At 38.2% G+C, this 17683-nt stretch overlaps 1 protein-coding gene across 1 annotated transcript in view; it reads left to right on the top strand.

The window, feature by feature from the left end:
• The window catches only part of LOC126355640 (beta-alanine-activating enzyme), a 152454-nt gene that overhangs the window by 71530 nt on the left and 63241 nt on the right, over positions 1-17683 (top strand). The window contains exons 6-7 of the mRNA XM_050006004.1: positions 8086-8359; positions 12320-12613. Coding sequence (XP_049861961.1) covers positions 8086-8359; positions 12320-12613 — 568 coding nt within the window. The remainder of the gene's footprint in view (positions 1-8085; positions 8360-12319; positions 12614-17683) is intronic.

The raw sequence follows: 17683 nt of genomic DNA, 5'->3' as shown, positions 1-17683 counted from the left end.
CAGGCCCCCAGAGTTGACAACATTCCATTGGAACTACTGACGGCCTTGGGAGAGCCAGTCTTGACAAAACTGTACCATCTGGTGAGCAAGATGTATGAAACAGGCGAAATACACTCAGACTTCAAGAAGAATATAATAATTCCAATACCAAAGAAAGCAAGTGTTGACAGATGTGAAAATTACCGAACAATCAGTTTAATAAGCCATAGCTGCAAAATACTAACACGAATTCTTTACAGACAAATGGGAAAACTAGTAGAAGCCGACCTCTTGGAAGATCAGTTTGGATTCCGTAGAAATACTGGAACACGTGTGGCAATACTGACCTTACGACTTATCTTAGAAGAAAGATTAAGGAAAGGCAAACCTACATTTCTAGCATTTGTAGACTTGGAGATGGCTTTAGGCAATGTTTACTGGAATACTCTTTTTTTCAGATTCTGAATGTGGCAGGGGTGTAAAATACAGTTAGCGAAAGGCTATTTGCAATTTGTACAGAAACCAGATGGCAGTTATACGAGTCAAGGGGCATGAAAGGGAAGCAGTGGTTGGGAAGGGAGTGAGACAGTGTTGTAGCCTCTTCCCGATGTTATTCAATCTGTATATTGAGCAAGCAGTAAAGGAAACAAAAGAAAAATTCGGAGTAGGTATTAAAATCCATGGAGAAGAAATAAAAACTTTGAGGTTCGCCGATGACATTGTAATTCTGTCAGAGACAGCAAGGGACTTGGAAGAGCAGTTGAATGGAATGGACTGTGTCTTGAAAGAAGGATATAAGATGAACTTCAACAAAAGCAAAACGAGGATAATGGAATGTTGTTGAATTAAGTCAGGTGATGCTGAGGGAATTGGATTAGGAAATGAGACACTTAAAGTAGTAAAGGAGTTTTGCTATTTGGGGAGCAAAATAACTGATGATGGTCGAAGTAGAGAGGATGTAGAATGAAGACTGGCAATGGCGAGGAAAGCTTTTCTGAAGAAGAGAAATTTGTTAACATTGAGTGTAGATTTAAGTCTCAGGAAGTCTTTTCTGAAAGTATTTGTATGGAGTGTAGCCATGTATGGAAGTGAAACATGGACGATAAATAGTTTGGACAAAAGGAGAATAGAAGCTTTCGAAATGTGGTGCTACAGAAGAATGCTGAAGATTAGATGGGTAGATCACATAACTAATGAGGAAGTATTGAATAGGATTGGGGAGAAGAGGAGTTTGTGGAACAACTTGACCAGAAGAAGGGATCAGTTGGTAGGACATGTTCTGAGGCATCAATGGATCACCCATTTAGTATTGGAGGGCAGCATGGAGGGTAAAAATCGTAGAGGGAGACCAAGAGATGAATACACTAAGCAGATTCAGAAGGATGTAGGTTGCAGTAGGTACTCTGAGATGATGAAGCTTGCACAGGATAGAGTAGCATGGAGAGCTGCATCAGATCAGTCTCGGGACTGAAGACGACAACACCAACAACAACACTGTATCTTCTAAGATAAGTTGTAGGGACAGTGTTGTCTCACATGTTCCAACATTTCTACGGAATCCTGACTGATCTTCCTCAAGGTCGGCTTCTACCAGTTTTTTCATCAGTCTCTAAAGAATTTGTGTTAGTATTTTGCAGCCGTGACTTATTAAACTGTTAGTTTGGTAATTTTCACACCTGTCAACGCCTGTTTTTTTTATGGGGGGGTGGGGGGGATTGGAATTATTACATTCTTCTTGAAGTCTGAGGGCACTTTGCCTACCTTATACATCTTGCTCACCAGATGATAGAGTTTTGTCATGGCTGGCTCTACCAAGGCTATCAGTAGTTCTAAAGGAATGTTGTCTACTTCCAGGGCCTTGTTTTGACTGAGGTCTTTCAGTGCCCTGTCAAACTCTTCACACAGTATCATGTCTCCCATTTCATTTTCATCTAAGTCCTCTTCCATCTCCACAAATTGAGGGTAGCAAAGCAAAAGGTGATATCCTTGACTCCATGTCCAAATGTTCCTTTACACAGGAAAACCTAAGAGTATTGCTCCAATTTGATCCTCACACCACTGGAAAGATGAATGAAATAAGTATTAATGTCAGTGGTATTGAGAAACTCCAGAAGTTATTAAATTTGCATAAAGCTCCAGGGACTGATGGAATCCCTATCACATTCTATTCTGAATTTGTGGTTCAGTTAGCTCCTCCTCTAACTATAATCTATCGTCGATCCCTCGAAGAAAAACCTTGCCCATTTCTTGGAAATGCACAGTTCACACCCTTCTACAAGAAGGGTAGTAGAAGTGATCCACAAAACTACCATCCAATATCCTTGATGTCACTTTGTTGTAGAATCTTAGAACATATTCTGAGCTCAAATGTAATCAGGTGTCTTGAACAGAACGACCTCCTCAGTTCCAACCAACATGGATTTCAAAAACATCAGTCATGTGGAACCCAACTCGCACTTTCCTCATGCGACACACTGAAAGCTTTGGATCAAGGCAGTCAGGTAGATGCCGTACGTCTTGATTTCTGAAAAGCACTTGACTCAGTACCACACCTAAGCTTATTGTCAAAGCATGATCATATGGGTTATCAAGTGAAATTTGTGACTGTATTGAGCACTTTTTGGTAGCGAGTATGCAACCTGTTATCTTGTATGGAGAATCATCATCATCATCAGATGATATGTTTTCAAAGTGGTTCAGTGGTTGGCAACTTGCTTTCAATGTTCAAAAATGTAATATTTTTGCACTTCACAAAATTCCTGTGACTAATGTCAGTGAGTCACAGTTGCAATCGACCAGCACATAAAAATACCTGGGTGTAACACTTTGTAGGAATATGAAGTAGAATGGTCACATAGGTTCAGTTGTGGTTAAAGTAGGTGGCAGACTTCAGTTTATTGGTAGAAAACTGGGAAAGTGCAAGCAATCTACAAAGGAGGTTGCTTACAAATCAGTTGTGTGACTGGTTCTTGAATATTGCTGAAGGGTGTGGTACCTGTGCCGGATAGGACTAACAGGTGATAGTGGACGTATATGGAGAAAGGCAGCACGGATGGTCACAGGTTTGTTTAATCCATGGGAGAGATTCGCAGAGATACTGAGGGCACTGAACTGGAAGACTTTTGAAGATAGATGTAAACTATCCCAAGAAAGTCTATTAGCGAAGTTTCAAGAATTGGCTTAAGTGGTTACTCTAGGAGTATACTACAACCCCCTATGTATTGCTCACATAGGGATCATGAAGATAAGATCAGAATAATTGCTCAACACACAGAGATATTCAAACAACCATTCTTCCCATGCTCCATACCTGAATGGAAGAGGAATAAATCCCAATAACTGGAACAATGGGATGTCCCTTTTGCCATACAGCTCATGGTGGTTTGCAGAGTATAGACATAAGGGTGTTACAAAAAAGTACGGCCAAACTTTCAGGAAACATTCCTCACACACAAATAAAGAAAAGATGTTATGTGGACATGTGTCCGGAAAAACTTAATTTCCATGTTAGAGCTCATTTTAGTTTCGTCCACCTACACTCAATGGAGCACGTTATCATGATTTCATACGGGATACTTTACCTGTGGTGCTAGAACATATGCCTTTGGAAGTACGACACAACATGTGGTTCATGCATGATGGAGCTCCTGCACATTTCAGTTGAAGTGTTCGTACGCTTCTCAACAACAGATTCGGTGACTGATGGATTGGTAGAGGCAGACCAATCCCATGGCCTCCACGCTATCCTGACCTCAACCCTCTTGACTTTCATTTATGGGTAAATTTGAAAGCTCTTGTCTTCGCAACCCCGGTACCAAATGTAGAGACTCTTCGTGCTCATATTTTGGACGGCTGTGATACAATACACCATTCTCCAGGGCTGCATCAGTGCATCAGGGATTCCATGCGATGGAGGATGGATGCATGTATCCTCGCTAACAGAGGACATTTTTCACATTTCCTGTAACAAAGTGTTTGAAGTGATGCTGGTACGTTCTGTTGCTGTGTTTCCATTCCATGAGTAATGTGATTTGAAGAGAAGTAATAAAATGAGCTTTAACATGGAAAGTAAGCATTTCAAGACACATGTCCACGTAACATATTTTCTTTCTTTGTGCTGGAGGAATGTTTCCTGAAAGTTTGGCCATACCTTTTTGTAACACCCTGTAGATATATGTTTTGCCCATTACAGAGCTGATACAAGTTGTGATAGGAGGTTCATAGGGCAAATCTTACAGTGGAGTAGGGTAGGGAAATAGGGTGGAGAAGGAGCTAGAATGTGACCAGGATATTCCAGAATATGTGGAGTGAGGAAAAGCTATTCTAAGTGTCGTGGACAAAATATCACTCAGAGTACACCTCGTTTCAGGGTCTGATTGTAGGAAGTCATAGCCTTGTCAAAGTAGCTGATTAATACATTCAAGAGCAGCGTAGTACTGAGTGACAAGAGATGTACTTTTAAGCACTTTTTTTTTTTTAAGGATCAGCAGAACTACTCTTCATCTCCTTTCCAAGACCCATAAACTCAGTCACCCTGGTCATCCCAAAATTGCTGTGTTCTAAGCACCCACTAAACATATATCTGCCTTAGTTGATCAACACTTGCAACCTATAGTACAAAGTATTTGATCAGGCAAACATCTGCAACTGAAGAACACATTAATAGAATAAAAAATCTGCTTCAGTTGCGAGTAATTTCTTAGTTGTTGCATAACTGGTTTGTAAGCATAAAGCTTTATCATCAGGTGCCACCAAATAATTATGTAAATATAAATGTGTAGCACTTGTGCCAGCCAGTCATGGGGGTCCCACCCACATCAGATTAATGCACAGACCAGCAACTGTGACACTCACCTCAATAGTGTGACACGGAAGTGAAAGTGACCCTTTCACAGATTTCTTCTAGGGACTTTCCTGGAATCCACAAGCCTGCAACCCCTGATTTGGTTGAAATACATTGTTGACATCTTTGCCATAAGGACTCATGGTGAGGCTGACCTGTTTAAATGTTTGGAACCCCTAAATATATCCTCGTGATTAAATTTCATATGGTCCTACCCCAAATCCCAAGACACTTTCCATGATATTGACCTCATTCTCATCAAGTGTCAGCTACACACTTCTTTTCATGTTCAACCTACTAACAAGTAACAGTACTTATATTTTGGCAATGTGCAGACTAACCTTTAGTTCCTGGAAAAAAGGGGATAGAGGACAACAGCCTTTTCAGTGGTTGCAGGATTAACAGTCTGCATGATGGGTGCATGAGTGATTGACCTGTCTGGTAACACTAGCCAACATGGCACTACTATGGTGGCACTGAAAATGGGGGAAAACAGGGGGAACCTATAGCTGTTATTTTTTTCTTCAAGGGTATGCACCTCAACCGTATGGCTTAATGATGATGGCAACCTAGAGGGTAAAATAGTTCTCCATTCAAGTCTCCAGACTCAAGGGGATGGTGTCATCAAGAGTGTGGAACATTAGATCCCTTAATCGGGCCCATAGATTAGGTGTTTCAAAAAGGGAAACGGGCAGGTGGAAGTTAGAAATAGTGGGAATTAGCGAATTGCAGTGGCAGGGAGAACAGGACTTTTGGTCATATAGTACTGGGTTATCAACACAAAATATGACCAAGATATTGCAGGAATATGCCTAATAACAGGTAAGAAAATAGAAATGCAGGTAAGCTAATATGAACAGCATAGTGAACACATTATTATGGGCAAGACAGACATGAAGCCAACACTAATCACAGTAGTACAAATTTATATGTCAACTATCTCTACAAATAATGAAGAGATTGGAAGAATGTATGATAAGATAAAGTCAATTATTCAGCTAGTTACAGGAGATAATACTTTAATTGTGATGCGTGATTGGGATTGGATAGTAGGAATAGGAAGAGCAGAAAAAAATAGTAGGAGGACTTGGCGTGGTGGAAAGGTATGAAAAAGGAAGCCACCTGGTAGAATTTTGCATAATTATAAGACATTTCTAGATATAGATATAGACTCTGACTATAATTCCTCGGTTATGAACTGCAGACTAAAACTGAAGAAATTGCAAAAAGGCAGGAAATTAAGGAGATGGGACCTGGAAAAGTTGTAAGTACCAGAGATTTTTGGGAGTTTCAGAGGGAGAATTATGCAATGCTGGACTGAAATGAGGGAAAGGAATATGATAGAAACTGATTGGGTAGCTTTGATGGATGAAAATAGATAAAAAGACAAGGCCTTATAGAAATCCTTCAATAACTAAGGAAATATTAAATTTAATTGATGAAAGCAGAAAATGTAAAAACATAGCAAATGAAGCTGGCAAAAGGAAATAAAGATGTGTGAAAAATTTGGTTGATAGAAAATGCAAGATGGCTAGCAGGAATGGGTAGAGAAAAATGCAAGGATATAGAACCATGCATAACTAGAAGAGAGACAGGTGCGCTCTATAGGAAGATAAAAGAGACCTATGGAGAAAAGAAAAGCAACTGTACAGATATCAAGAGCCCAGGTGGCAAGCCAGCACTGAGCAAAGAAGGGAAAGCTGAAATGTGGAAGAAATATATAGAGGATCTGTATAAAGGGAACAAAATCGAGGACAGTAATATAGAAAGAGAAAAGGAAACAGGCAAAGATGAGATGGGTGATACGTTACTGGAGAAAAATTTGACAGGGCATTGAAGCACTTAAGTGGATGCAAGGTTCCTGGAGTTGACAACATTCCTTCAGAATTATTGAGAACCTTGGGAGAGCAACCATGACAAAATTATTTCACCCATTGTGCAAGATACTGCATATGAGACAGAGGAATTACCCTCTGACTTCAAGAGGGGTATAATAATTCAAATTCCATAAAAGACAGTTGTGTATACTATCGAACCATCAGTTTAATATTCATTGTTGCAAAATATTGACATCAGTTATTTACAGAAGAATGGAAAAACTTGTAGAAGCCAGTTTTGGGGAAGATCAATGTGGATACAAGAGAAATACAGACCCTAAATTTATATAAGAAGATAGACTGAAGAAAGACAAACCTATGTTCATAGCATTTGTGAGTTTTGAAGGTAGCGGGGTGAAACACAGGGCCTGAAAAGTTATTTACCACATTTGCAGAAACCGGACAGCAGTTACAAGAGCTGAAGAACATGAAAGGGAAGCAATAGTAGATTAAGGAGTAATATGAGGTTGAGACCTGTCTCAGGTGTTGTTCAATCTTTACACCGAGCAAACTGTGATGCAAACCAAGAAGAAATTTGGAAAGGGAGTTAATGTTCAGGAAGAGTAAACAAAAACATTGTGAGTTGCTAATGAAATTGTGCTTCTGTGGAGAAGGCAAATGATGCTCCGTTGAATTATGGGAGAAGGAATTAATGACACAGCTTGACTGAAAGCAGGGATCAGTTGAGAGGGTACATCCTGAGGTGTCAAGGAATTATCAGTTTGGTAAGTGAGGGAAGTGTGGGGCATACAAATTGTAGAGAGAGACCAAGACGTGAATACGGTAAGTAGGTTCAAATGGATGCAAGTTGTTGTAGCTACACAGAGGTGATGAAACTTGCACAGAATAGACTAGTAGACTAGCATGGAAAGCTGCATCAAACCAGTCATCAGACTGAACACCTCAACAACACTGTAATATTGTGAGTTTTCAGTACTTTGTCATATCATAGTATAGGGAATACTGAGAAGTGTTTGAGCTTTAGATTCTAGATTCTTGTCAGCTAAAATTATCAGTGTAAACACTTTAGATTCTAGATTCTTGTCAGCTGAAATTATGGGTGTGATGAAAAGGGTCAGAATACAGAGTTGATCAGTTAGTATGTTGATTGATGAAAACTGTAACTGCATGCATATAATTTTCATTGGTACTTTACATTTTGTTACTGAAGAGAGTTTAGTGTTGTTCTTTGCTTTCACTTACAAAGATTTGAATATCTATAATTATTACTTTATTTCTGTATTTATTTCTTGTCAAGTCAGTGATTAAGTAAGTGAACAATACTGCAGTTTATAAATGAGCATTTATTTCATTTCATTTCGGCAGTTTTATTTTGCAAAGGAAAATCAGCTGCAAAGTCATAACCAATCTTGTTATGTTTTTCAGGTAAAACCAGACCATCTTTTCTATATGGGCCGCCATGATAGAATGACAAAACGATGGGGGTGCCGATTAGACTTGTTACTGATAGAAACAACAGCAACAAGGCTGACTTTTGGTGCAATATGTTGTGCAGTATTAGTGGATTCCAATCTCATCTTGGCTGTTTCTGAGTGTGTTGACTGCTCTCAACTACGAAAGCACCTTATGGACGTCTTACCTGTGGATCATGTTCCTGATGTCGTTGTTGAACTTAAGAAGTTTCCTCTCACAAGACATGGTAATTTATTCCAACATTTCCTACATTTTGGGAAAAAACATATGTTATTTCCCTACCCTTACACAACTGACTTGTAGAATCTTTATAGTATAGTAGTTTTTGAATTTTAAGAAAATAGAAAAGCAATAATGACACAAAGAAAAACATGCTTTACTTCAGGAATAAATAATGTTTCACCCAAGTGGACTGATTTTTGAGGAGTGTTACTGATTAGTCATGTGCAAATAACAACCATGTCCTGTATCATTCACAGTTTATTTGTATCTGCTATGTATTTCACTAGGTGAATTCCATTGCATTTTCTCTGGCAAGAACATCTGAATGTTTTGCAGATGTAAATAGTCAGTTTTAGCAGTCATTATTGGACTAAATGCACAATATAAGTTTAGAAAGAGAGGAGGAGACATTTAGTGATTTCACAACTACTCTTCCAGGTTTACAAACCTGTATTAATGATGGATAAGTCTGTATTTAAATGGTTGGTCATTCTATTCTAGCTATTTATTGTTAATTTATGTTCTAGATAACTGTGTGCAGAAATTAAAGTATGCAAGATGACTCCTCTCTGTTTTTAATTTTTTAAAGCATAACCTTTTTCGTACTGTTAAATGCATTTTGTGTTAACTTGTGGCATACAGGTAAAGATATATACGTATAAAAAATTGTTTGCTGTAATTTAATTGTCCATATTCCTGCTTGATAAAATCATATGTTGCATATATACTGCAATTCAACCTAGTTAATTATGGTACTGTTATTTTTGCTGTTGGCACACTACCTGATCAAAAATCTCCAGACACTGCTAAGTAATGTGGAATTGACCACAACATGTGACAAGTGTTGGACCCACCAGCGTAAAAAGAGGTTGAGGGTATTGTGTTGTCAGTAGGGATGTACTATATCAGTTGAATGGGTCAGTCAGGAGAGCACAATGGGTGTGAATTTTGGCTAGTCATTGGGTGTCACCTGAGTAACAAATCCATCAGGTACATTTCAACCCTTCTAAAGTTGCCCCAGCTGACTGCTGGCGATGTGACTGTGAAATGGAACCACAGCTAAACCCAGATCAGACAGGCCTTATGCAGTGATGGACAGGGACTATTGAGCACTGTGGAGAGTGATTGTAAAAAACTGCATGAAATCACTGGAAGAAATCACTCATAAGTACCAAAGTGCTACCAGCAGTCCAGTTAGCACATTGACCATACTTAGTTTCTTTAACAGTGGAAAATCCAAGAAGGAGTATAACAATATTATGAAAAGGAAAGTTTCTACTCACCATGTAGTGGAAGTGGTGAGTCATAGATAGGCACAACTAAAAGACTGTCACAATATGAGCATTTGGCCGACAAGACCTTTGTCAAAAATGGATCTCTCTCTCTCTCTCTCTCTCTCTCTCTCTCTCTCTCTCTCACACACACACACACACACACACACGCACGCACGCATGCACACAAACGGAGCAACTCACACACGAGTGCACGAGTGCAGCCTCTGGCAGCTGAAGCCACCAAGCAGTATTGGTGTGCCTCTTGCTGGATCGCGCAAATTGCCATTTGCGAATTTGCTTTTATCTCATCTATAATTGCAATTTTTTCTCATTTCAATGAGGTTTTCAATTTTGGAAATAAAAAAAAGTCTGCAGAGGCCAGGTATGGAGAGTACGGAGGATGAGACAGCACAGTGGTTTCATTTTTTGTGCAGTAGTCATGCACCAACTGGGATGAATGTGCAGGTGCATTATTGTGATACAAGAGCCATGAACTGTCTTGCCACATTTCAGGCCATTTCCTTCACATATTTTCTGACAGGCATCAGAACATGTCTGGACATTGCCATTGATTAACAGTTTGTCCTTGTGGCATGAATTGCATGAATTCATGATGAACTAATCCTTCAAAGACAAAGAAAACTGTCAGCATGGCTTTGACGTTTGATCCGACCTCATGAGTTTTTTTGTGTTGGAAAGCCTTTCCCAATCCATTGTGAAAACTGAACCTTAGTCTCAACATCTTAACCATAGACCCACGTCTCATCACCAATTGTGGTTCTCTTAAGGAACATTTCCTTCTCATTTGCACAGTCCAGAAGCTCTTCGCAGATTGCAAGTTGAAGGTCTTTCTGGTCTTGACTCATGAGCCGTGATATGATCATGGTGGCAACACATTACATTCCAAGATGTTGTGTCAGGATTTCATGACATGATACAACCGAAATGTTATGTTCTTCTGCAATCTCTTTGACAGTCAGTCTTCTATTGGCACATAATTTCATTGGCATTGCTGACATGAGCATTGTTGGTAGAAGCCAAAGTGCATCCTGTGTGAGGGTCATCTTTAACTCCCTCCGGATGTTTTTAAAGTGTGTGAATCATCATCACTGTAGGCTTTCTGCATCATTTGGTGTGGCTCTGGAAAGGTTTTATTGAGTTTCACGCAAATTTCATGCAGATGCATTGCTCCTGAAACTCTGCCATTTCAAAATTCACAAACTGTGTGACACAAGGTTCTACTAAAAACAGCTCTAAACAATAACTAACAGCCATAGAACAGTAAAACTTCCAGCAGTTAAACATTAAACACAAGCGTTTGCAGGGATGCCAACCACATTTCATCCCAACACACCATTGGCACGAATTTACAAAAGTTCTTGAATTTTATAACAGACCTCTTACATCAGTTAAAGTGTCTGTAGTGAGATCAAGCCATCATAAAGGTGAATGGTGGACACATCCACATTAATGTCTAGTAATAGCTGTCTGGATACTTCTGATAAGTTAGTGTGTGTGTGTCTCAACTGAGTTCTACTTGCAGTTTCTTACATCATCTTGTCCCCTCCGTGCCCAACATGGAACAACTGCACTATAACAGTTTAATTTAGTTACCTCAGATCTCCATTGAGGTGTTTGCTTGTATGCAGGAAAAGTAATTTTGATCTAGTATAATTAATAGGCAACCAATTTTTGTGTCTAAATACACCAGATTAATGAGAAATTATCTGTTATTTAATGCTTTTCTCAACTCACTGAATAAATGTGGTATCCATCACTCTGTATTTTGGCAGTGACACCTGCTTGCCATTTTTATATTTCTGTAACAACTTTTTACAACAAAATGTTATCTTTTGGTGCAGAATATTGTCTTTCAAAGCTGCAGTCTGAAGGTGGGATAGACAAAAGCTATCCAACATATGTACACAACAAAAAATTATTATCCTTTTTTGCTACAGCTGCATTATTGCTTTTCAAGCTATCCACTGTGTTCTTGGATGCTGATCAGTAAAATCTTACCTGTACACTCCATGTATCCTGTAATTTTATCAGTACAGCCTCTGTACAATATTTGTATACAGAAAGGAGTAAAATTTTTGCAGAATCTGCGACAAAATAGGTTACTGAAATTCTAAGAGCTGCTCTTTTTTTTCTGTACAATTATGTTTTTGTGGGGTATCACATTGAAGTTCATAGTGCAGTTCAGTAGTGCTTGTATACCATCTAAACAAAAACCATCAAAAATTGTTATACTTTGAATATTTTCAATCCTCTTCACACATTCTGTCCCATGAATGATTTCAGACTGATCAGCTTCATATGAATGAGTATATTTCCTTCATAGAAAAGCTAAGCATCCCCTCAGACATCCTATGAATTGCTGCATTATGATCACATTTCTCATTCATATGCCATTCCATTGTTAATTCCTAAAATAAATCACAATCAGGTTCTCAAACAGTGTAGCTGATTAGTGATTTTTTGTTGTTTTTTTTTTAAATTGTAATTTTGACCATTTTTATTGTTTTTTTCTTAATTTGCTCATGCATTTTTGAGAATGTGTTTTATGTTATAAATTACAGCTTCTGCCAACTGCTATACAACATGGGAACTTGTACAAAAACACCTTAATTTTACATTTCTGTCAATTAATTTTTAATATTATATTAATTTCCTTTGTAACATTTCAGGAAAAGTGGATGTTTCTTCTGTCCAGTCTTGTGTTGTGTCATTAGTCCACAGCGAACAAGATTTTAAGAGGAAAACCTCTGAAGGGACACTGAAAACACTGTGGTATGAATTACTGAATAAAGAACCATCATCAGAGGGCTTTTTGGAAGAAGGTGGATCATCCATACTTGCTCTTCAGCTTTTCTCTCTCTTGGAGTTACATCTGGGTCATCACCCTCCTGCCTCTCTATTGCCTGCTCTTCTTACTGGAAGAGGTGCTACATTCAGAGAATGTGTGGACATTTTGGATAATGGTAAGAATATAAAATAATAAAATCAGAATCTTTCTTATGTATAATTCTTGGATAGATCTACTGAAATTGTCTACGTATACTACTGGTAGTACCTCTAAGAGAATGTCATTGAAGTGTCTTTTCGGTTACCAAAATGTATAAACTGCCCCATATAATATGTTTTTATTAAATTTTAGTTTGTTTTTGTTTGCTGGACTATAACAAGACAGAGGAAACAGTCATCTTTCATAGACACAAAGAATGAAAGATTGCCAGTGAAAGACCTCACAAAACAAGGTAAAAGTACCTCTGGATGGTTCATTGGGTGGGGATTTAAACAATGCAACACATTTTTTGTTCATAGCAGACTATTATTTTTCAGGTTTTGTTTTACTACAAGTAGTATAAATAATGAAGTGAATAAAAAATTAGTTGTTTTGTTCTTACTTTGCAGATCAAACATAATGTCATGTTCTGATTGTAACACATTTTCTTATTATAATTAGGTAGACAGTAGCTACATTGACCTTTATTTAATAATAATAAAAAAACCATTGATGACTGCTGTTGAATGTTACAGGGTATAACCCTTTTTTTAAAAATATCTTTGGCTCTCATTTAGTCATCTTTCCAGTGACAAAAGTGACCATTTTGCCCTTGTTGCTAATTTTCTATCTTTGATTGTTTCAGCTTATGGAGAGCTCAAAATTGCTATATAGGATTTCAACATAAGTAAATTATGTTGAAATCCTATTGATAAAATTATACCTTGTAGGAGTGTAAATATCTTTTTAACAGTCTTGTTAATGTATTATATAATAGATCACAATGATGCATTGCTAAACACTGGAACTGTATTCAGCATGATGGCAGTTCAAAACCTGTCTAGCTGTCTAGGTTTAGCTTCTCTGTGATTTCTCTAAATTGTTTAAGGTGAGTCCTTGTATGCTTCCTTTGAGAGGATACTGCTGGATACGTTAACCATCTTTCCCCCAACTGAGATTGTGCTCCATCATTAATTAACTTTTTACTAACCATATTCTTCATTCTGGTGAGCAAGATTTCATAACAGACACCATCAAATCTGGGTTGCTGCAAGATTTTTTGCTATCGTTTTTATTGTATGATTTAAATATATCTCCGCTATTTGTGCCACAATCTATATTGTTCTGCTTCATGTGTTTGGCTTCAGATGTGATTGTGTGAATTTCATTATCTTCAGGTCCGTTATAATCAGGTATCTTATATATTTGAGGCCTAATAGTTGTCGACCTACATTCATCACAGTTCCAATTTTTTATGGGTGTCTCCTGTCCCTTTAGTGAGGACTCTACTTTTCCACATCGAAAATGAAATACGTTTCCACATTTCGTGCAGTCAACACCACTTCGCAGTTTTCTGGCATTTTTCACAATGTTTATTGGTCCTGTCATCTGTATTTTTACTAGTCAAATTTTCTATTAGCATTTCACTGTATAATGGAGATTTGCACTGTTGTTTTTGTTGTTTAAGTTCATCATTTTTTAGTATTAACCCACGCATTTCATCTAATAGGAATGCTATAATATCGACTTTAGTGTCTTCGGTGTTTACATTTTCGTGTGTTTCGTCTTTAAGGCAATTCAAACAGTACCAAGTCTTTCATTTTGAACTTAGGTTTGCACACTTATAGTAGTAAATTGTTTCACATTTTGCACACATTATTCCTTTGTTGGCGCGTTTTTCACAATAGCAGTGGGAAGACGTCCCATTTTCTAGCAGATGTTCAGTGTTAGCCGTTGGTGCTGAGCACTCAGGTTCACCTTTGTATGTTCCCATGTTCGCGCTTCTTTAATAATATAGCACGCCAGACAAGTATTATCACAACAAGTACTGATTTTTTCGCACATTATGCACTTTCCATCGTAATTTTTTATTTTATAACACTATTGCACTCGTCATTTTCTAGATAATTTGTGGAAAGGTTGAATTTTTGTCACACTGAACTTTTCTGTTCAGTCGTCATTGTTCCCATTTCTGCAGGAACTTTTTCCAGCCCCAGCGATGTCAGAGATGCGATGCTATACCGGCTTCTTGATGTTCACAATACACTTGTGAAAAATCCCCACTTCACCACAATATCTGAGGAGCTTCATATCAGAACAAAAGAAATGATTTGGTGTGTGTAGCTTGTAAGACATTTCCAGGGGCATATGTGGACTCTGACCACAATCTATTGGTTATGAACTGTAGATTAAAACTGAAGAAACTGCAAAAAGGTAGGAATTTAAGAAGATGGGACCTGGATAAACTGAAAGAATCAGAAGTTGTACAGAGTTTCAGGGAGAGCATAAGGGAACAATTGACAGGAATGGGGGAAATAAGTACAGTAGAAGAAAAATGGGTGGCTTTGACGGATGAAGTAGTGAAGGCAGCAGAGGATCAAATAGGTAAAAAGACGAGGGCTAGTAGAAATCTTTGGGTAACAGAAGAAATACTGAACTTAATTGACGAAAGGAGAAATAAGAAGGCTTATTTCACTAGTGGTAAGATAGATACTGCCTACAGGAAAATTAAAGAGACCTTTAGAGAAAAGAGAGCCATTTGTATGAATATCAAGAGCTCAGATGGAAACCCAGTTCTAAGCAAAGAAGGGAAAGCAGAAAGATGGAATAGTATATAGAGGGTCTATACAAGGTCGATGTACTTGAGGACAATATTATGGAAATGGAAGAGGATGTAGATGAAGATGAAATGGGAGATACGATACTGCGTGAAGAGTTTGACAGAGCACTGAAAGACCTGAGTCGAAACAAGGTCCCGGGAATAGGCAACATTCCATTAGAACTACTGACGGCCTTGGGAGAGCCAGTCTTGACAAAACTCTACCATTTGGTGAGCAACATGTATGAGACAGTCGAAATACCCACAGACTTCAAGAAGAATATAATAATTCCAATCCCAAAGAAAGCAGACGTTGACAGATGTGAAAATTACCGAACTATCAGTTTAATAAGTCACAGCTGCAAAATACTAACGCGAATTCTTTACAGATGAATGGAAAAACAGGTAGAAGCCGACCCTGGGGAAGATCAGTTTGGATTCCGTAGAAATATTGCAACACATGAGGCAATACTGACCCTCCGACTTATCTAAGAAGAAAGATTAAGGAAAGGCAATTCTACGTTTCTAGCATTTGTAGACTTTGAGAAAGCTTTTGACAAAGTTGACTGGAAGACTCTCTTTCAGATTCTAAAGGTGACAGGGGTAAAATACAGGGAGCGAAAGGCTATTTACAATTTGTACAGAAACCAGATGGCAGTTATAAGAGTCGAGGCGCATGAAAGGGAAGCAGTGGTTGGGAAGGGAGTGAGACAGGGTTGTAGTTTCTCTCCGATGTTATACAGTCTGTATATTGAGCAAGCAGTGAAGGAAACAAAAGAAAAATTTGGAGTAGGTATTAAAATCCATGGAGAAGAAATAAAAATGTTGAGGTTCGCCGATGACATCATAATTCTGTCAGAGAGAGCAAAGGACTTGAAAGAGCAGTTGAACGGAATGGATAGTGTCTTGAAAGGAGGATATAAGATGAACATCAACAAAATCAAAACGAGGATAATGGAATGTAGTCGAATAAATTCGGGTGATGCTGAGGGAATTAGATTAGGAAATGAGACACTTAAAGTAGTAGAGGAGTTTTGCTATTTGGGGAGCAAAATAACTGATGATGGTCGAAGTAGAGAGGATATAAAATGTAGACTGGCAATGGCAAGGAAAGCGTTTCTGAAGAAGACAAATTTGTTAACACCGAGTATAGATTTAAGTGTCAGGAAGTCATTTCTGAAAGTATTTGTATGGAGTGTAGCCATGTATGGAAGTGAAACATGGACGATAACTAGTTTGGACAAGAAGAGAATAGAAGCTTTCGAAATGTGGTGCTACAGAAGAATGCTGAAGATTAGATGGGTAGATCACATATCTAATGAGGAAGTATTGAATAGGATTGTGGAGAAGAAAAGTTTGTGGCACAACTTGACCATAAGAAGGGATTGGTTGGTAGGACATGTTCTGAGGCATCAAGGGATCACCAATTTAGTATTAGAGGGCAGCGTGGAGGGTAAAAATCATAGAGGGAGACCAAGAGATGACTACACTAAGCAGATTCAAAAAGATGTGGGTTGCAGTAGGTACTGGGAGATGAATAAGCTTGCACAAGATAGAGTAGCATGGAGAGCTGCATCAAACCAGTCTCAGGACTGAAGACCACAACAACAACAACAACAACATTCTTCATTCCTTGACATAATACATTTATTCTAGCACTTACTGCAAAAATGATTCCAAATTGCATTACTGTAGCACTGAACTTGAATGGGACATATGTAGTGAGTATTGAAAGTAGACTTTTAAGGAAATTTTATCATTTGAACTCATGAGGTGTGCAGTGTGATGTGTAATGTACACACTGAGTATTTGTGTATGTGTAGATAACATTTGCATTGGATCTCTGAATCAAAGCCTATGTTACCATTTTGCTAATTCTTGTAGATAAATATGGTTACAGTTTTAAAAGTTCTTGCACTTCAGCTTTTCTGTACCACAGCAATGTAAAACTTGAATTCATCGTACTTCTTCTTCTTCCTGCGGCATGCTGCTGAAAGAAGACTCTTCATTACTCATCTCTACTGAATTATCATTTTACTCCTTTCTTCAATGATTCTTTTACATTTGAACAACTCAAGTCAAACAAATTACAGATCGATTTTACAGTAATGTTCTAAATAGTGACAGTCACATAACTCAACATACACTGAAGCAGTTCAAGCAATATTTACCATGAGAATAAGTCAGTTCAAAGACAATCTTCATTTGTTCTGGCCCTTGACAATGTCAGTGACCTTCTTGCTTCGAGGAGATCACCGCACCTTCCATATACACCACTTGTCATCCATAGCCAATAACTTTTTCTCCATATGTTATGAGTCTTGGCTGATGCATGTTCATATATACTCTGCACTTTCTGCATATACAGGTATGACCACCATTGGCTACTGTAAGAAACCACAGTGGAGTGTGATATGATGTTCTAATGAACGCCACGTTACACTATAG

Source organism: Schistocerca gregaria, chromosome 3 (genome assembly GCF_023897955.1).
Source record: "Schistocerca gregaria isolate iqSchGreg1 chromosome 3, iqSchGreg1.2, whole genome shotgun sequence".
Classification (NCBI taxonomy): Eukaryota; Metazoa; Arthropoda; class Insecta; order Orthoptera; family Acrididae; genus Schistocerca; species Schistocerca gregaria.
Note: the sequence above shows the minus strand (reverse complement) of the source record. Positions and strands in the feature narration are given on the sequence as shown.